The following is a 22,427-nucleotide window of genomic DNA, read 5'->3' as shown; positions in this document are numbered from 1 at the left end:
TTGTTCTCTTTTAACCTACTTAATCACACAAAAATCCTCAATATCAAATCGATATCAATAAAGTGCACACCTTTATTGATATCGATCTTTCTCAGGATTTTTTGTTGTTGTTTAAAAATAATAACAACAGAAATGCTAACATTTAAAGCATTGCTGTGGTTCTGGACCAATTTAATTTAGCATATCCTGCTGATTCTATGTGTCAGGAATTCATGAAGAAGAGTAAGTGTGATCCTTTCTGCTGGTCAAAATGACCTTGGAGCGTCTTAGGGACATCTGAAGCCTGACCATCAATGATGTAAAAAAAAAAAGTCTCTCCCTGAAATCTTAAATTTTTTTTCTGCAATTGTAACTTGCTTGAAAGAAAACATCTGAAAGCCAGCTCGAACACAACGAGAAATTCATTAATTTTTAAAGTGTATATAGGTTAATAAGTTTTGAATAAAGATGATTAAGATTATAGCCCGAGGACAAAAAAACGGGCCTCTTTTTCGATTCAAATTCCAGGCCATGTTTTAAGTCATTGTCTTTTAGTCGTTTAGGTCGTTTTAGTCATAGGATGTTATAGATATTTTTCTAGTACCGAAACAAATTTGGGAGAGGTATATATTTGATAAATATGATGCATATGGTAACACACTTTATCCATCCTGTCAATTTTTTGTTTTTGTTTAACATTATTTGTTTTGTTTAACATAAAGTGTGACCATGATTTTCGTCATTCACCACTTCTGAGAGCACCTATTATATGAGGCAGTTTAATTTAACTAGTAGGAATAGTTAACTAGTAGGAATAACTTATTTAATCTATGCGAAGTTATATACAAATATTCTCTATCATTGATATCCCTCCAGAATAACAATATAAACTAACGTTGGAGAATAACTGCCACTGAAATGATTTGACTAATTCATAATGGACACTCTATGATCTTTTCCTTTTTCTGACGTTTTAGAAAATTAAATATCAGCTTATTTGTATATTCTAGGTGACAATATGTTATTATATTATTTTCAGAGATAAATAATCAGTTAATCCATTAATAATAAAGGAAATTAATTAGTTAATTTATCCAATCGATCAGTTAATCCATTAATAATAATTTGTGAAATTAATTAGTTAATTTATTAATCTTAATTTATCCAATCGATCAGTTAATCCCTTGTTTAATAAATTTGATCTCACTTAAGGATGTGACGTTTGGCAGTACATTTGAGAAAAAAAATTTCTAAATTCCATAAAAAGGAATTATAAATTAAATCTCAAAAGTAGAAAGTAATTAAAATAAATGAATTCTTCTTTTTCATACACTAATGAAAGTATGTTTTTTTAAAAAAATATGTTTATTGAATTTATGCACTAAGTGTAGTCAATATGGAAAGAATGGAATAGTTTCAAAATAATCGTTTTCTAAAAATTAATTAGAGAATGTGAATTCTTCTTTTTAGTAAACAAATAAAAATATTTTTTAAAGAGCTTTTTTATTGAATTTTTGTGCTAAGTGCGATCAATACAGAAAAAAAGAAATAATTTTATAATAGTTGTTATCTAGAAGTTAATTAGAGAAAGTAGTAATTCTTCTGTATTTGTCTTTTTGATGTTTAATATTCTGTTATCTAGAAAGAGGTTTTATTTTATAAAATTCAAGCTCTTTCAATCAAGTTTACTCTTCACTAAAACAATCGACAAATTACTCAGAAATATGTATTCATTTTTAATATTCCCTTATTGTGAAATGTCGCTCATAGAATTGCTTGTTTTGTATGCAAATTGATCCTTGCGAGGCATCTTCGTAAATTGAATTTGTTTTAATGAGAACACGAATATTATGTTTTCTATTTTCAGCATTTCTTTCATTAGTTCTGTGTTGTTTTGAAGACGTTTTTATGGAATGATATTAATATGGTTTGACCGTTACACATTCGTAGACATTTATGAATTTTATTGTAATGCTGATGTAAAAGTATGTATTAAATATTGTACTGAAATAATAATGCAGTAAATGTGATATTTTCTAGTAAATGTCAATCAATAAATTAAACTATTGAGACATATTTAAATTACAACCCTGTTATAGTTATTTGCATTTCCTTCCTTTCTTTTTTACCAATTACATATTTAAATTAATGTTTATATTCTATTTAGTTATCCTAAATTAGAAACATTTTTTGTTTTTCTTTAAAAGTATCTCCAAAATAACAATTTAGTCGATAATAATTAATTTATATTAGTTAATAAGAATAAATTCATAACAATAAATATAATTTTATAAGTTAATAATAATTTAAAAGAATTTAATATTGATTTAAATTTTCATTTAAAGTCTAAAATAGTTTCCTAGAATTTTATTTTCTGTATTGTACAATAAAAATGAATAATATTTTGATAATTTTCTATGGGTTAGCCGGACCTGTAAAAACAAAGAATATTTGCAAAGATAAAAAAAAAAATTACAAAGAAAAATAAAAGTAGAATGTGAACTTTTGCAAATATTTCAAAAATGCCATTCTAATTTAACAAATATTACCAACCGTAAAATAATACGAATTTTTAGAAACAAAATTTTAATTTGCGACAATAAGAAAATGAATAAAAAAAATTGTGATTTTATTCCTTAAATGAAAACGATTTTTAATGCAGATAAATCTTTAAATTTAATAAAAAGAGAACGATTGTTGAAAGCAAGTTTTGATGAAAAAAGAAAATATATTGCATGAATGCCAGAATGAATTCGAAATTTATAACGAGAAAAAACTGAAAATGTCGAATTTTTTGTAAATAGTTTTGTAAGTGGATTTTTGTGAATGAATCTAATTAGTTAGTGCAGTTGGAGTATGAATTTCAGTTTTTACGAAAAAAAGAAAATATTAAACAGCATATTCTGATCCAAGGAGGTAAGTAAATATTTTTACCGAATTGCTCTTAATAAATTAAGAATAAAACTTTAGAGAATTAGATTAAGAAATTAGAAAATATATAGTTTTTTGTTTTATTTTGTAAAAAGCTAGTCTATAAGTAATCAACATTAATGATTCATGTATCTTAGAAATATCATACATTGTACGAGTTGCTTTTAACCTCGGCATCGGAAATTGAAACAGGTAAATTTTTTTCTGGTAGGAAAAAAAATCAAAATGATTTGAAATATTAAAATGGCTATTAATTTTTTAACTCTCCATCTTTGCTTCTTTCAAATCAATTCTAAAAAAGTACTGTAATCTTTGACAAAATTACTTATACAAAGCATCAATTATTATTCTGGAATTCTGTAGTAAACATTGCTAATGCTTTAATTTTTAAAGGCTTTTGTAATATATGAGAATCATAGACCATTTTCATTTCAGACTTTTTTTTGTGGTTCAAACAAGCTATTCTTTTATTAAAATAAATGTAAGAATTGCATTTTGTTTTAATCAAGGTTGTTTCTGGGCATTAATTACTCATTTTTAGTTTGTACCTACGTTTTATGCACTTGTACTATCTTATATATCTTTCAAAATACCCTTTCCAGTATTTTATTTTCCAGTTATTAAATTATTAATTACTATTTTAAATTCATAAAAGGTTGTAAAAGCATATTTTAAATATTTGCTTCCCATTGAGTTCTTTTCCAACCTATTTTTTAAATTAGCAAAAAAAAAAAAAAAAAAGATTGAATAGTAGATTGAATTTTTGCCTTATGAAAATTTTAAAAGTGTTCATACGCTTTTAAAATGTGAAAAAAGCGCTGTATTTGGAATTCGAATATAACATACAATATTTTTCATATACAGTGGCTCAAAAAATTGAGAGTACACCTTACGTTTACTTGATAAATGCGACTTTCAATATAAATAACACATTACCGGGAAGTGCAAACTTGTTTTTATTTTTACACATAACAAATGGTTTAATTTAGAGTAAAAATAAAGAAAAATCAAAGAAAAATTTCTAAATTGAAAATTTTTAGAAGCATTTTAAACAAACATACGCAAAATTTTGCCTCAAAAAATTGAGAATACACCAATGAAATTTTTGCATAGAAACAAAGTGTCACTCTTAAGTTGCATGTCTTTTGGCTCTTATAATGGCATCTAAACGTCATGGTGCTGATTCGATCACTTTTTGGTGGTATCTGAAAATATTTTACCCATTCTTCTTGCACCACTTGTTTTAAATGGGTTTTATTTCTAATTTTTTATTTTTGAACCACTTTTTCGAGTATGGCCCACGAATATTCAATGGCATTGATGTCAGGGTACTGTGGTGGTGTGTGTAACTGTTGTTTACAATGAAAAAGACATCATATTTTGACGTTACGTGCATTTTGTTTGGGGTCGTTGTCCTGCTGGAAAATGGAATTTCCATCTAAACCAAAATTTTTAACACTTTCCTTTAGATTACTGCGACCATATGGTTCATCCAACTTGTTGCAGAAACTTTTCAAATCATAGGCAGAAGTGTAAGTGCTGAAACTGTGCTAAATGCCATTAGACAAACTGAATATAAAAGTAGCATTGTTAGAGAGAAACCGTTCATCATCTTGCAAATTCAGAAAAAGCATTTGAAGTTTGCAAAAACTCATCAATTGAAGACCAATAACCTATGGAAGAAATCTATATTTAGTAATGAAAGAAACCTCAACATTTTTGACAGTGACAACCATCTTACTATGAGGAGAAAGCCTAATACTGCTTTGTATCCAAAAAATTGACGTCCTACAGTTAAACATGATGGTGACTCCGTGATGATTTGAGGTTACATGGCTTCATCCGGGGTAGGAAATTTAATTTTTATAGATAGCATTATAAATGATATGGTTTGCTTTGATATACTTCGCAGCAATCTAAAGGAAAGTGCTAAAAATTTGGGTTTAGATGGAAATTTCATTTTCCAGTAAGACTACGACCCCAAACAGAATACACGTATCTTCAAAATGTTTTGTCTTTTTCATTGTAAATAGCAGTTACACACACCACAACAGTACCCCGACATCAATGCCATTGAATATTAGCAGTTACACACACCACAACAGTACCCCGACATCAATGCCATTGAATATTCGTGGGCCATACCCGAAAGAGTGGTTCAAAAACACAAAATTAGAAACAAAACCCATTTAAAACAAGTGGTGCAAGAAGAATGGGGTAAAATATCTTCAAATACCACCAAAAATTGTTCAAATCCGTACCATGACGTTTAGAGGCCATTATAAGAGCCAAAAGACATGCAATTTAATAGTGACACTTTATTTCTATGAGTGATATTGCAAAAATTTCATTGGTGTATTCTCAATTTTTTGAGGCAAAATTCTGCGTATGTTTATTTAAAATGCTTCTGAAAATTTTAAATTTAGAAATTTTTTGTTGATTTTTCTTTATTTTTACTCTAAATTAAACTATTTGTTTTGTGTAAAAATAAAATCATGTTTGCACTTCCCGGTAATGTGTTATTTATATTGAAAGTCGGATTTATGAAGTAAAAGTAAGGTGTATTCTCAATTTTTTGAGCCACTGTATTTGTCCATGTGATTCTTAAAACGATTTTTTAAATATGAAAATGCAAAAAGAGAAAGGTAAGAACATTTGACAAAAGTGATGACACATCGAATTATTTTCAGATAAATTTATAATTGAAGGTATCGTCTGCTACTTTTTCTTTGCTTTTGCATTTTGGTGATATTTTAAAAATCGTTTGGCTTTAATATTTGCTTATTTACTTTCCTATGTTAGATTAATCAATTTAAAATAGCTAGTTATATTAAGGAAATAATGAATAGCAGTCTGAAATTGATTATTTTGAAACGTAATTGGTAATAGTAAACCAATTCGGCATGTCAGTAAATTGGTAAATTTATTCCATTCTACAATACATTATGTCTTAAAACGCTTTCAAGAAGGAAAAGTTGCCCAACAAAATTAATTCAATGTAATAAAAGGTTTAGAATTAAAAAAATTTGTGAAAAATTCACGTTTGATGGTTGAAAAGATTTATACAAAATTTATCAAAATATTTCATACTTCAATTTCACTTGAAGCTATTCGATTAGCTCTCAGATCAGCTGGATTACATAGATGCTGAGTCCAGTGAAAAATTTTTGTGAGTGTGAAAAAAAAAAAAAAAGATTGGGGCTTTCTTCACTAAATTAATATTAAATAGGCCTGGAATATTTCAGAATCATGCCTTGTTTGTAGATGAAAACAAATTAGCATTTTTGATTCTGATTTGCGTATATTTATAAAGAGAAGAAAAAGTAAGGAATTTAAATCAGTAAAATATGGTGATGAAGGTATTCTTGTGTGGGGATGCATATCAGCATTAGGACTCTGAAATTCGGTATTTATTGACAGATTAATAAATAATTCTCTTGATTTAGATAATTTAAAATGATCATTCCAATTATTAATCTGGAATCAAATGTTTAAAAAAAAAATCAAAATAGCAATCTTAAGCACGTTGCTTGACTCAACATTTGCCTCTGGCGTCTCGGTAATTGTTCACAAGATCTGAAAACCAGATCTCAGTCGGAAGGTTTAATCCTAAAAAATGCATTTGAAGAGAATTCTTGCGAAAGCCAAACTAAAAATAATACTGTTGGAGGAATGGAGAAATAACAATATAAAAATAACAAAAACAACAAAATTCACTTTATGGCCAGACGTTTAAAAACTGATATGGATGCTACAGAATATCCTACTAAGTATTTATTGATCAAAATATCACAATATTTATTAGTGTGTATAAATTTTTTTAAGTGATAAAGTTTTTTGTGAGATAGCTTGTTTTTTCATTATTGTTGTTTCAAATAACAAGAAGTTTTTATATATTCTTAAAATATATAACAAAATTTTATTAAGGAACTATTATAAATATTATTAAAAAATTCACATTCTGAAATATTAATTAGTTGTAATCTATAGAATATCATTTCATTAATATTCCTAAATGAACGAATACCTTTGGGAGCCATTGCAATGATTCATCTTATTTATAGGTTATTTCTATGCATGTATGTTGATTTTAGTATATATGAAATCAATAAAATTTATTCATGTATTAAATGCCGATTGTTATAAATATTGTAATAAAAATAACAGTCAAACTTAAGATCATGTACTTTCTTCTAACATAATATGAAACACATATCTTTTCAAGTCATAAGTGTGATAACCAATTCGGTGACATTGAAATATATCAATAGACTTCAAATATAATTGACATTAAAATAAACAAAAAGGAATGAATCTTGTTGAGGAGAAGCGCGGACTTCATCGATTAACGGACATTTGTGTCCTGCATCGATATCGAAAATGGGAGTTCGGATCGGCGGAAAACAGCCTTCTTGTCCGGGTGGCTGCGATGCATTAAAATGTCAAACGAATCGGCGGCCGTCAGCCAATTGGTGTCCCAGGGTCAGCGAAGCGTCGACCTCGGGTTCCCTCCCGGGACAAGGGCCCGGCCATCCGGAAGATTCGTTTAATGGGTCGGTGGAGGCTGTCTCCATCAATGATAACACTCTTCCCTGCCCCTTCGCACCCGAGCCAGAATGAAAGATTTCGATCCTCTAAAGGATTTCGTTTGGTGCTTCGAATCATCTGCTTTTGCCTCTAATATTTATGTTCTCAACTTTATACTCTCGGTTATGAAATTGAAGCAGAAATAATACTTTTTGAAACTTCTGCTGAACAAATTCAATTTGGACTCCTGAAGCAATTATTTTTACTAATGTTAGCTATTTTTTTGAGGATACAGTATTCTGATAAACAGAATTCCAATTTATTAAAAGTTTGGATATCATAACATGTGTCACTAATAAATTCTATTTAAAAACTCATGTACAAAAATTTGTACAAATAGTATTTACAAGGTTTACAACTCTTATTCGCATATGACACTATAAGACAAAGGTGTCAAATCTAAAGTCTATAGCATGAGACAAATAAACAGGATCATAATTTACATTGGTCACCCTCCTCCCCGATTTTTGAAAAAAAAGGAAAGTTAGATTCATTTCAAAAACACAGAAAAAAAACAAAAAAACAAGAACAGTAAATATTTTCTTCCTGAACAATATCATCCTTTTTCTGTTACCTTTTTAATAATCTCGAAGGTATTTTATTCGTGTTCATTACATTCAAAACTGAGCTAAAGTGATTATTAGTAATTATGGATCTGACAAGACACTTATTTTCTCTCAATAATGAAAATAAATGTTGACGCTGAGAAGTATTTCCAAATATTTACCCATTTTATAAAGTTTTTTTAAGTCGGACTGTCAAATACTTGTAACATTCAAGCATTTCAATTTGACTGTTCTATCTTCAAATCTGAGCAGCATTGGATGTATATTACCTCTATAACATATATCCAATGTATATAATCATTGATTCAATATTTATCTTTGATGATCGAAGTAAACAAAGAATATTTTTATTCCAAGCATTTAAAATTTTCCAAGTTAATTTCAAACTTAACCCTTAAACGTGAAATTTCAAAATTTAATGATATATTAGCTAAATACCATTTGTTACCAGCTGCAAATACATTCGTTGAGGATCATCCTTTCTCTAAACTGACACATTTTACTAATTTTTGTACTATCTAAAATATTAAATTGTTATTGAAATACTAGATAAATATTATGAGAAGATCCAAACAGATTCGTTCTTCAATTTAGTCTCAATAATTTAAATTCTCAGTATCTTCCGTCAAATATTCATCTAATAATAATGTCATTAAATGTGACGAAAACATGATTAAAAAATAATATTCATTATTCCAATATACACAGATTTCCGCTAAAGTCCTTTCCCATCCCCTTAACTTTTAAAAAACCATAGCTGTAATTATAAAAGTGTTAACTAGTATACGTATAAGTCAATGACCTACTACTTCAAAGAAGCTATTTAGCGTATCACTCGAATGTTATCCAGAAAGTAGTCAGTTGCAAAGTTACAATTAAAATAATATCGATTTAGAAAAGATACGAATGTGCGAATAGACATACGCACACACAAAAAAAACCCCATACATAATTCTTTTTCTCTTTTTTTTCTGTCCATGAGTTACAACATTACTACTCGTAAATTGCGCCAGAAACGAGCAATTAGTTGCCACGAGGTACATCCGTCTTTGTACTCAATTTGTTCTGCTTATAGTAACAATATACTCAAATGAATTTTAATTTGAATTTTATATAGTACAATTTAACAAACGGGCAAGCTAGATTGAACACAGTGGAAGTGGGGAATGATTTTATACACTAGTTCTTTGATGTAACTACACCGTTAGAAATCCATCGAGGATGATAATTGATGTGGGTGGAGCATTTCAAAGCTACCACCACAGTTTATCAATTGTTGCTTGAAAATGTGTAGTCTGAGATTTAACCCTGAATTCTGCTCTCGCCCGACAGAATTATTATGGATTATGTGTCAATTATTAGAATATTATAAACAATACCATCACCAATTATTTTTGAAATATCGCCGAACTTATACATGGTTTTTCTTTAATAAATACAAGTAAATATAAAATAATAATTATTTGACAATTATGAAAACAATGCCATAAAGACTACATTTGAAATCTCGCAAAACTTATGCATGTTTTTCTCTTTAACTATTACAAGTGATTAAAAAATAACAATTTAGTTTTGAAATGATATAACTTATAAAAATATTAATTGCATTCTTCAAAGTGGATTTGGTAGACCAAGTCTATGCTTAATTTTTTATTACAGCATTTTCACTTTTGTGCTTGAATCATTAGATTAAACGAAAATCCATTCTCGCGTAAATGAGGAAAAAAATTTAAAAAAAAAAGATTTTTATTCCACGCAAACTTTAAAACGTAACTAGTAATCAGAAGAACTTTTTTGTTCCAGATTATGCGAAATCTGCATCGTTTGTTTCAGTGCATTGCGTTTTCTGCTTAATATATAAAATAGATAAGATAGGCGTCAGAGTACTTTGCGTTGATTTCACCAATTTATTAAGTTTGCTTGTTTGAATAAAAGAAGACGAATGAAAGACCAAGTGATTATCATCCAGCCACATAATATAATCGGTAGTATAAAAAAAATATTGAGCGTCGTCCACAAAAATTAGCATATCGCGCTAGTGGTAAACCGAATAAATTCCACAAAACTGTTTGAAAAATTTTTACAACGAGGATTGCGTCTGAAACTATTGAGCATACCTTTAACTACAGCAAATGAATTTCTAAAACGAAGATATGGTTCAAAAAGTGTCTTTTTTAGATAAATTAGATCATTGTATTTACACGGAAAGATAAGAGCTCATAAAGATCATTATGTAACTATTAGGGGGAAAATAATATCATCATATTTTACAAGATATTTTTCATTTCATTACTTTCTAAAATGTAATGATTTTGACAGTGAATATTTCCGTGTATTGTCGTAATTATCTGGTACAAAGTAAATTTCAGTTATTTTAAGAAAGTTTCTACGTGTTTCTCTACAATGCAATTAAAATTATTACAATTTGTTAAAATTAGAGAAAAAATTGTGTGGGAATTAAAGGTAATATTTGAAATTTATAAGGTAATATTTGAAATTTATGTAATATTTTAAATTTGTAAGTGAAGTAAAAATGGTTTTTCTCTTTCTTAATGAGCATTTATTATTCAGGAAATAACAATCTGCAAAATTTGATAGGTCTCATCTCAACAAGAGCTTTTTTCTTGATATTTAAACAGGCTTGTCAGTTCAAGATTATTGCAATTTACAGATAATGTGTATGCTATAATTAATATCATGTTTAATAATAAAATGGTATTCACTCATTGAAATAATTTATAAAAAATTCATTAATAAAATTATTAATGGTAAAAAATTAAAATGGTATTCACTCATTGAAATAATTTATAAAAAATTCATTAATAAAATTATTAATTAAAAAAAATCCGAATTTGATCCCTGCGGTAGGGTAAGATAATATTGAGGTTAACAATATTAAGATATAATAAACCGGTATTGATTAAACCGTAGCTACTTAGTTTAAGGATAGTAATCTAGTAACAACAATTTAGGCTTTGCATTTTGGTCACTTTTCGTGAAAATTGGGTATAAAAATCGGCATGGAACTGCTTATACATTTTTCAATATTTTCAATATTTTGTTATTCTAGCTATATATTTCTATATGCAAAATCGTTCGAATTTTTCATCAGAGCAGACCATTGGAGTTATCAAACGAATGTATAGTTACTTTTAAATTTCAGTTTAAATTCAAATATTAAGCTTTTCAGTAAATACATACATTTCTTTCCTCACACACATATTCACTAAAAATGTAACAAATATTTAAAAATATTTTTAAGTATATTTTATAACACTTATCAGTATTTATTTACTTGATTTATATTCACATACGTTACGTTGATATTAAATATCTTATTGGTGTACATTTTAACGCTGTTATATAATTAAGTGCAAATTAAACAAAAAATAAAATAAAGATAGACGATTCAGGTCTAAAATATTATCATTTTGCAAGTTCTCGGATTAAAGTTCGAAAATTCGAATTAAATTTTTTTGTCCTTTGCTCAAATCTAGTTTGTATAGAAAAATTTGCCCGTAATGCAGATTGACAAAAATGACAAGGGAAAAATGTAAAATCCTTAATATCATGAAAACAATAGAGGAAAAAAAATGAATATCCATTTCGCTACTTATGACATTTTAATGCGACATTTATGTAGCCTTATGTTGTGCTTAAGAGGAACGTTTCCGAATTTTTACAGTTGAAACTATTACGACTTTTAATAATTCTATGGCTATATAATTTTTTAATAACAAGACTTACATAATAGAATAATTTTTCAATCTACTTTGAAAAAATGAAAAGTTACATTTTTTAGAAACACCATGAATGTATTTAGTATTAGAACTTAATGAAATAGTGGTGGAACTTCAAACTTTTATTGCGTTGTAAAATTACAGGCTGTCGAGATGGACAAACTAGAGTTCACAGGTTCAAAGAAGGCAGGGAGAATAGGTTCCCTATTGAATGAGTCCGTGATATAAAACTATCATTTTATTACGATAATCTAATATTTCGAATTCCTAAACCTAATTAATGAAATAATATATTAAAGCTGGCTGATGAACCATAAAAAGGTGGAAAAAACATAACCAAACTAAATAGGTTTCTTTTATGATGCTGTCTTCATTTCAAATGTCATACGATTGTATTTTGCAACGATATGTGAAAATGAGGTTAATGATCTCGCCGTAACGGCAAGCACACAACTATGATAATTTGTTTGGTTGAAGCAAGAGCAATAAAAATTTCGGGTTTTATTATTATTGATGTTTCAATCATCTTCAAGAAATACACTTGATCTATATCCTAGAATTTTGTGCAAAGTTGGACTATATATAATAAATAAACTCAACATTGATTTCATCATTAGATGGTTTTTATTGTATCATATTGGGTCATGAGTTAACGTAACAAGGTGTGAATATTTTTCAGTCAACAACAGGGAGGTCCATTACACGTCTGATACCATGGTTTTGCAAGTGATTGGGATATCTGATGTAAATTTTCTTCTCAAGTGATTGTCCCTTAGAAATAAAAACATAAGAAGATAAATATCCACCGCGCGCGCGCACGCAAAAAGAAAAAAATTATTTGGCATGTGAGAAAGTTAAAAATAAGTCACAGATTTTTCATGGACACAATTCATTTTATTTGTACAATATATATATTACATCAGTGCACTATAATACAGATCACCAATGCTTAGAATATTTGTATAAATCACGCGTTGGTTGATGCTGATATGTACAGTGTTTGAACAATATTTTCTAATAGATATATGCAATTTAATCTTTCAATTCCTATCAATACAAAATATTTTGAAATTGTGAAAAAAATTTTATAATATCCTAACTCTTGAAAGTATTTTTAACCTTGAATTACTTTTGCTTATTTATACATAATTTTATTAGTTTTTGAGACATAAACGTAAAGAGTGAGAAAGATGTGTATATGAAAAATATTTTTAATTCAATATAACATCCTTATAACTGCTGCCGGCTATTGAGAAAACAGACGATAAAGATAACAAATTAAATATCTGTTAATGCATAGATAATATGCATAATTTTACTATTGTATGTTTTTGATATATTTCTTTCATAAAGTCTTCTTTTAATAAAAAAAAATTTAAATAAAAATGCGTATTCTTGAACTAAAATTTACTGAATTCATTGAAAAAAAAATTGAAATAAAATAATTCTAAAATTAGGAATAGAGCACCGAATTGATAATTTAAAAAAGGAAAAAGATTCCAGAAAGTCATAAAACTGAACTATAACGCTTTCCAGTTACAAAATTTGCTGAAATTGACATTAACAATGCGTATTTTAAAACATCTTTCTTTTGAACAAAATAAAAATATTTATATGAGAATTAGAGATATATGAAAATGTTTACACAAGATACACTAAAAGATATATTACATAATTTAGAATCACATTAATTCTTTTGTCAAGTTATTATAAAAACAATATGCAGATAAATTCATTTTTTTAAATTCCAATTTCTAATATTGAAATAATTTACTGAATTTTATAAAGCAGATAATTTTTTTTTAAAGTTTACATCAGTTATGAAATAAAATACATTCATGATTGCATTCTCTCATTTAAATGATTAATTTATTTTCTTATTTAGATTAATCAACGACTAAGAAAAATCTCATTTGTTAATAATTCTTCCTATTTAGAATATTCAGAGGTTTACAGCTATATACAGTGATATGAAAGTGATAATGAATATACATTTTCTTTCTTTTTTTTTTACCAAAATGTTCCATGTTCCTGGAAAATGTATGTCACGGCAATATGTACAAAATGATAGTCTTTCATACAACGAGAATCAGTTTTAAAAAATTTATTTCTCGTTCTTTTTTGTGGCAAATCGGTGTGTTTTGGTACGCTCTAAGCAAGTGTTGTTAACAGAATTTTAACAATTAATGAAGATTATTAGAAAAGAAATGTACAGTTTTAACATATACAACAAGAACAATGATATATAACCGAGATTAATTGCAATGAGATAACATCAGAATATTTACTTAATTAGAGTATTCCTCATGTGTGAGTGCATTAAAATCTTGTACATTAAGGATTAAAAAAAGAAAATATAGAGAGATGTATTTGGCCACAAGTTGTTAAAGGTGTGATTGATGTAAAATTTTCAGGTTGTGTCGTAAAATATAAAACGGATAAAATTGGTCTAGCTAATTTTCATTCAAAATTTAATTTTATTCCTTTAAAACTGCAGAATATTTGGATATCATTGGTTGAAAAATGTATTAAATGTTTCACGGTCTTTCAAAAAATAACTAAATTTTTCTTATTACTTTTTCAACAATTATACAAAAGAGGTTTCGTTTATATTATTCAATTTATTGCTGAAAACGTTCATTTTAAATGTATATAACCCAAAATACTAGATGAATGTCTCGATTCTTAAATAATATAAATTATATGTTTAGTTCATTGCTGCTTTTTTTTTTATCGAAGAAGAAATCTTGAAAATTGTAACAGAAACTTATCAATAGTTTCGGGAACAGCTTTGCAACCCTGTAAAGACATAGCATCTAGTTCAACTAATATTAATAGCGATGCTGTTTTTTGTGTGCTCCTAATCAGCAGAATTGAAAGAGAAAAAGGCATTGTTCATCATCGTACAGAAGACATAAAGGGTCAAAGTAAATGTCATTAATCATGGCACTTGATGCAAATTCATCACTATTAGTTCCTAATAAAAAGATGAATTGACGGACCCCATTTTCTTAATACCGCATAGAGCATATGTGAATTTCTGTATTTCTTTGAAAATTCATTGAAAGAAAGATATTGTCTCATATTATTCTGGTTCATATGATATATTAAAGTTATTAACTCATTTTTTCAATAATCTCACAATTCTGCACTCCTAGAAGAATTTGGAGTTTATAGAGTTTTTAACAATAAATATAGAATCTCTTATCCTTAAATCCCTTTAAAGAAATCGAAAATTTGTTTACACTAAATATTCACTTCTTATTTGATTTTAAAACTGCGAAACTAAAGCCCGTTAAAAATATTTCAATAAGATAATCTTACAAATGATTTTTGCTATTTTAAACTAAGAGAATTTTTTTCCTGTGGATAAAGTTTTGAAAAAATTTTCTAACACTTTCATTTCTCAAATATTAACTCTTCTCGAATTTTTATAAAAGTCTTATTAATGATTAATTCAATGAATAAGTTATGAAATTTCAATTTAAAAAATAACTGTGTACATTTCCTTTTACGATCTTTCAAATAATTATTAGTATATAATTAAATGTTCTTTTATTTATTAAATCTCCAATATACGATGCTAAATATTCAGTTTCTGCAACAAAATATAGAAAATATATGTTTGTACCTCATGAAGACTTCAATACAACTAGTTCTTAATTTTTCAGCTATAGATTACTACAACAAATTTTTGCTAAATTTATTTCTTTGTTATTTGCCAATAATTGAAACAAAATCTTATCTGAAGAAGTTTTCCTGTTGAAACTTTATATTAGCTGATTGATTATGATATAAATATTCATAAATTATAGAAGTTTTTAGTCATTTTTTATAACTTAATTTCTATCTTATGAATTGATCAGTTCCAAAATCACTATGTCAATCAGTCAAAAATCAATGTCCCAAGTCTCTGGATATCTGTGTCTTCAATAGAAATTCTTTGTCCAATACATCGGTAAAAATATTGTAATCCATTTATGTTCAACAACAATCTTCTATTTATTTAATTTGCGTCCCATGTTAAAACTTTTTGCAAAGGTAACTGACGTCCTTTGCAACACTTCATTAATCGATATATTTATCGATAGCTTAATGTAGGCAAAATGGATTTCCATTTTTCACTTTCCATTACAAATTAAGTTACTTTGCCAAGTATTTTGCTGATATTTTAAAAATATAATCTTTTGTTAATTTTCACTTGTGGAGGACTAAAACTTAAAATGCTTAGACAACGTATATATTTTTTTAAACTTTTGTAAATATAAAATTAAGTAAACCAATAAAATTATTCTCATACGAGAGGGTATATCAGATTTTATTGAAGGGTAAGTATTCTTATGCGATTGATTTTCATCTGTCATAATGGATTTTTCTTGTTATTATATATGAAATTAACTATACAACTCTATATATTTCTTAAGTTTGTTTTTATAAAATATTTATCAGAAAATTATTCAAATTTTAATATTTGCATTAAATTAATCATTAAGGTATCCTCCAACAGATTTAACAACTTTTTAATTCCATCTTTGAAGAACATTTTCGTTTCTGATTCAGAATTCTTCATTAGAGTTAGAATATTTTACTTACTTCGGCCATTTTTGTCAATAAGAAAATGCTACATTAATATTAACAGATATAATTTATGATGCTATTTTGTGTGTATAGAGGAAAACAGAATAATTTTTCATCCAAAAGTTTTAAGCCTGCGTTGAATCATTGTTAAGTTGCTATATGTTATCGAACAATGTTAAGATAAAAAATATATCGACAATTGCACGATTTTTTTAATAATTAAAACTTTATGCAAATGAGTTGATTAATGGCAAATGTGCTTGTAGCCAAAATTCGATTATTTTCTGGCAGATAATAATACATTTTCATCATGCGCAAAGTGAAATCTTTTCATAATTTAATCCTAAGCAAATTGTGCGAATAGTTTTTTATTTTTAAAATTTCAGACAAAGCGTTGTCTTTTTTCGTACAGCGTTATCTTAAACTATCCATTTTTTATTACAAGACATGAATCGCTTTAAAAAGACTTTTATTCCTTTCATGTGACAACAAAAAGCAAAGTGGTCCTTGATATTGGCAGTTTCGAATTGAAAGTTTGCGTGACATTCATTATCAGGCCTAACAAAACTTTCCCTGTCATTTCAAATGTCATGTATGCCCCCCGATCATTTCTCTGCCGGTGAAAGCAGGTATGACTTCACAACTATTTTCAATTCATTATCATCAGTTTGATTTGGAAATCGACATGCAGACTGAAAATTAAAATCTCTCCTTAGAAACTTTTAAAACTGTCATTGGCATTTTATAGTCAATGATAGCTTTCGGGTATACTTAAAAAAATGTTCCAGATGTGAATTATGAAGCTAATTCATATGTTGCAATTATAAAAATAAATCAGAAAAATAGAGAAAAATTCAAGAGTACAGCAATTATAAAATTTGCTGGAACAGAATCCGTTTAATGGGTTACGTTATTCTAAAGTTTCGATGTGGGAAAATCCTGTATTAATACAATAATCAAAATGGATAAATACAAAATTCTGGCATCTAATTTTGAATTTTTAACAGAAACATGATGATAAATTTCAACTCATTTGTTATATCAGAATTATTCAGAAAACAGTTAATATTAAGGAAAAAAATATGAATTTTTGTCTCTATATAGTTTCTTTTATTTGAGTTAGTTGTGTAATAGCATATTTTTTTGATAATAAATTCACCAAAGCCTCTTATTTTTTCTTGTAATTGCCGATAAAAGAGTTTTTTTCACTACAACGAAAATTTTAACGCAATCCGTTTGCCTTGCATATTAATTGATTTTGGAGCCATTTTTAGTCCAGAAGCCTCAAAATTTGATTTATAGCAGAGACTATTTTGTGTCTCTCGCGCAGAAATCTCTGAAACTTTTCATCCATTGCAAAAGGTGTAATACCACATATTGCACTCTTCCTTTGATTGAATTACCTCTCTTTTGCAATCTGTTTTGATTAACAGATTTTACAGCAGCGAATATAGACATCACTGTCCTAAGCTTTACACAGACACAAAATATGACGGAATACTAAACCGCTGGTCTTTCAACGGCTGCGTACTGACAAGGTGAAAGAGTCGGTGTCTGTCTGGGCGACACTGACACACCCGTAGAATACGTCCCAAAACCACTTGTGTGTTGCTTTGCTTTCAACCGGAGGGACGCTATGCTAGATGTCATCGTAGGACACTGTTCTCGGTATACATAAGGTGGCGTAGGTGCTGCATAGGGACAGGGTGCAGCCGCACTGGTGGCCATGCTGACAGGTGGTGTGGAAGGGTTGAAGCACTGTCCTAAGGGATTGACGGAGTTAAGGGTGGGCCAAGGGAAGCTCTTCCCTCCCAGTGGGCTGGGTACCTTGGCCGCCCAGTTGTATCCAGACGAGTAACCTGGATAGAGGCCATCGTCGAAGGGCTGCATGAGTCCATTGAATTGGCTGCCGAAACCATTTTTCAGCTCAGCAGCGGCATTGCGTTCACGCTTGCGCCATTTGGCTCGTCTGTTCTTGAACCATACCTACAAGAGATAACAAAAATAAATTATTTTAACAATAAATAGAAGAATAGCATACTAACTTTCTTTCCTTTTTTATTTGCATTATGTTTTTACATTATTTATAAAGCTACAATACACAGGAAAAAATCACACAAAGATTTTTTTTAGATGTCACTGAGAGTTTCATGATAAATATATATAAAGTTACAATTATATTTGAGAATATGATGCGAAACTTCAAAGCACCTACAGCAAATGAATCTTCGAAGATATCACTTTTAGAAAATTTCACCATCGGAAATGTTATTTTTTCCAAATGCTTTCCTCCTTTTTTGTTTTTCTTCCTCAGTAACTTTTTGGTAATAAATTCTTCATAAATTCACAAACTGGATCACTAAATTTATATACGAACTAGCACGCATTATTGCAAAATGTTAGTAGAAACCCCAGGCCAAACAATTTATTTGACCTTTGATTTATAAGATTTGTTTTCAATATTTTACTCAATAATGAGATCAATGTTTTTAATTTCAGATGTAAAAATAGTTATATAAATTCATAAAAAATGGTTTGTTAATTAATTAAGACGTTGTCAGATAACCTTGATTAGAGTTGATCTAATTCTTAACTCTACAAGACAATCCGATAGATTATCTTATAGAGATATATAATTCGTAATTCTTGTTAGCCAGTGTCATTCAAAGTATTTGTGACTTTACTCAAGATCCCAGTTTTAAGCGGGGAGAGGGCGTAGAGGAATAACACCTTTATTAGAGAATATGGGATTAAAGGGTTGAGGGAAGACCACCCCACTTGTTTTTAAATATGAGTTTACATTCCCAAAATATTGCATATAAAGTATCTGCAATGATTGCTGTGAATAATCTTTTTCACAAATTATTATAAGAATTCTATCTACGTGAAGAGATTTTATAAATCTGCAAAATATAAATGCCAGAAAGACAGTGATCTTCAAAGTGCTGTCATAGATTTTTTTTAAAAAAATGAAATAGACAGATAAATATAATTCCAAAAATGTATCTTAGTTTTAGAAAAATTTAAAAGGGCGAGATTCGTCAAAATCTCGAGTTTCCATTTCTTCAACGATTTCAATAATATATTTTTTTGTATACTTCATAGGCAAGAAAATAAAAGTAAAAAAAAAATGGATAAATGACATTTGGTATATGATCTTGATTATAAAAGTGTAGATTCGTAATACATTTTGTATCCAATCGACCACAGGAATGAGATACGAAATATATACTCATTTTTTTTTTTACCGAGTTTACAGTATAGTAAAAGGATATGAGAAATTAAATGTCAGAACACTCTCAATAGTTATTAACAATTTTAATAAATATTGCCAAATTCTAAAAGGCTCATTTAAAAGTTCATATAGTCGAATCAATATAAAAGATTTATTTTCCTCCCTTCTATTCTAAATACCCCTCTGATACAGATACGTTGGTCTGCTTCTTCATTACAGTTCCAAGTTTATTACAGAACCATTAATCAATTTGGACCGGTGATAGTTATTACCACAACAACACAAAGCCGCAAAACAGAGGGTGGCGTGACATATCATTTAAATAAACATGACGGATCGTCTCACGTGCATGAACGCCCCTAAGGCCCCCTAGTGAAGATGCCATTCTTTCCGATATAAAATCGAGACTCCCCTAAAGGATTAAGGGGCACCCGACGTGTCGCCCTCCAAATCGGCAATGTCCTCTTTCCCCCCTTTATGTTCCGATGAATATTGCATGATAATGGGCGGCCAGAGATCCCCATCGATGCGGGGCCCGAAAGTCCCCCAAAAGGACAGCGCCTGTATTAGGGAAGGATTAGGCGTTGACAAAGAGGTCATAAAAAAGAAACATTGCGTTCGGTGGTGGGGCAGGAACTGACTTTTTTGGCACCCCGAATCTGGTGTTGGATATTTTAAATGTATTATTGAAATTAAAGTGGGTGATGCTAAAGTGAAAGTTTATATATTTATGCCCTTTTCAAAAATAAATTTTATGCGATCTTTTGATTCTTTTTTTATCATATTGGGTGGTTTCCCCCCCTTCTTTTTACTTTCTTGTATACGAGGTTTTATAATCATCAGAAAACTGAAACTCAAGTTTTGGACGAATCTCCACATTTCAGACCTCCCAGATTTCGAAAAACACATTTCTGGTATTGTGTTTTTCTGTCTGTTACGTACGTTTGTCTATATGTAAAAACGATATCTCAAAAACGCTTTCAGCTGGGACGATTAAATTTGGTATATAGATTTTAGACCAAATGTGAAGACTTTTATCAAATTTTGAATGAAATTCATTTACTGTCTGGCTGTTCGAGTACAAGTGAACTCGATAAAGAAAAGTAATGAATTTGTCAAAATGTGGTAAACAGGTTTAACATCTAAAACGTAAATTCTTATCGAATTTTGAACCAAATCTGTTAAATAGGTGAGTGACAGTCTGTTGGTCTGTATTTTCGTATGATTTATTGACTTAGTAAAATTCGGTGTGAGATCTTGTGACTACAATTGTAATTCAGTGTCAAAATTTGATTCTTATCTGTTAGAAAAAGGCGTTTCAGGGAGATTGCTCGATTATTACGACTTAATGCTATTAATTTATTTTGTTTAATTTATTAATTTAATTTTTATTAATTTATTTATTAATTTAATTTTTATTAATTTATTTATTAATTTAATTTTAATTAATTAATTAATTTTATTTTATTTTTATTAATTTATTAATTTTTGTCATTAATTTATTTTTAATCTGTTTATATAAGGTTTGTCACATATAAGGCCATCAGTAAAAAATAAAGTATCTTAATGTTATAGAATTTTTTTTTCTTATTTTACAAAAAGAAAATCTATTTATATCAAACATCCATTTTTTTAAATTTAACATTGTTTTTTTGCTATTGAACATTTTAAAAGTTAATTACTTTTAGACTTCTAATCTTTGCTTTTTTTATTTTATGCTTCAAATTTACATGTATTTGTCTAAGGACACAAAATATTTTTATTATGTTACAGCGTTTATTCCTGAAATCATTACAAAAATAGTTTTATAAATATTTATTAAAAATGATCTATTAATACAAATTTACTCTAGTTTCTTATTATTAGAAGGACAATAAAATTCTTAGATATTTGAAAACATTTAAAAACAGATTAAGGGAAAAGCTTTTTATGCGCATTTTTTATTTTTTATTTTGGAACTGAATAAATTTATAAAAAAAAGCATCCGTAATGGAGCGTTGATGTAAGTTTATGATTAGGTATATAAATCACATAAAACCTAGTGAATGTTATAATAATATATGCTCGATGCAATTTCCTCCACATCATTACTTATTGATGATTTTTTTCGTCTTAAAATTGTGCATGTAATGCTTACCTTCCAAACCATTTCCAATTTTATTTATTTTCCTTTTTTAAGTGATTTAAAAAATATGTCTAAAAGTATACAGCGGTAAAGTTTAGTTGTTTCAGAACAATGGAGTATTTTTATTGTTTAATGGAAATATGTTATCATAATTATGAATTTTATGATAATTTCTCATAAATGAAATCTTTAATTCAACGATAAATGAATGAAATTGGCAGCAGATTAGTATCTATACAAGATTTTCATATATAATGCTCTTTTTATTATATATAACCATGATGGGGGGAACTTCTAAAGTTTAGAGAGCGTGGGATATGTTGAAAATGTCTTTTCTAATAATGATCGTTTCAGTCTTAAAAAAAACAAATCAATTGTGATGATCTCTTATATAAAATCATGCTTATGCTGGGAAAAATAATACCATTTTTATTAGCTTTATCTTCTGTTCAAAATTGGATGATTGTTTTGCCATTAAGATACGTTGTTGAACCAAATACGATCAAAGAGATAAGAAACTAATGAGAAAACGTACATATGGAAGCTTAAAAATATTCCAAACAATTAATAATGAAAAAATAAAATGAATTTTAAAAATGGAAATGAATAAAAGAAATTCGATCAAGATAAATTAATTTTAAAGTATTAAACAAAGATTTTGAGGAATCATTCTTCTAAAAAAAACC

General features: G+C 28.2%; 1 protein-coding gene across 1 annotated transcript in view; it reads right to left on the bottom strand.

Moving 5' to 3' along the window:
• Positions 1–15,361: 15,361 nt before the first annotated feature.
• Positions 15,362–22,427, bottom strand: part of LOC129968727 (pituitary homeobox x-like) — an 85,792-nt gene continuing 78,726 nt past the window's right edge. The window contains exon 3 of the mRNA XM_056082914.1: positions 15,362–18,367. Within this exon, the coding sequence (XP_055938889.1) occupies positions 17,882–18,367 (486 nt within the window). The 3' untranslated portion in view covers positions 15,362–17,881. The remainder of the gene's footprint in view (positions 18,368–22,427) is intronic.

The sequence above is a fragment of the Argiope bruennichi genome, chromosome 1 (assembly GCF_947563725.1).
Source record: "Argiope bruennichi chromosome 1, qqArgBrue1.1, whole genome shotgun sequence".
Lineage (NCBI taxonomy): Eukaryota > Metazoa > Arthropoda > Arachnida > Araneae > Araneidae > Argiope > Argiope bruennichi.
Note: the sequence above shows the minus strand (reverse complement) of the source record. Positions and strands in the feature narration are given on the sequence as shown.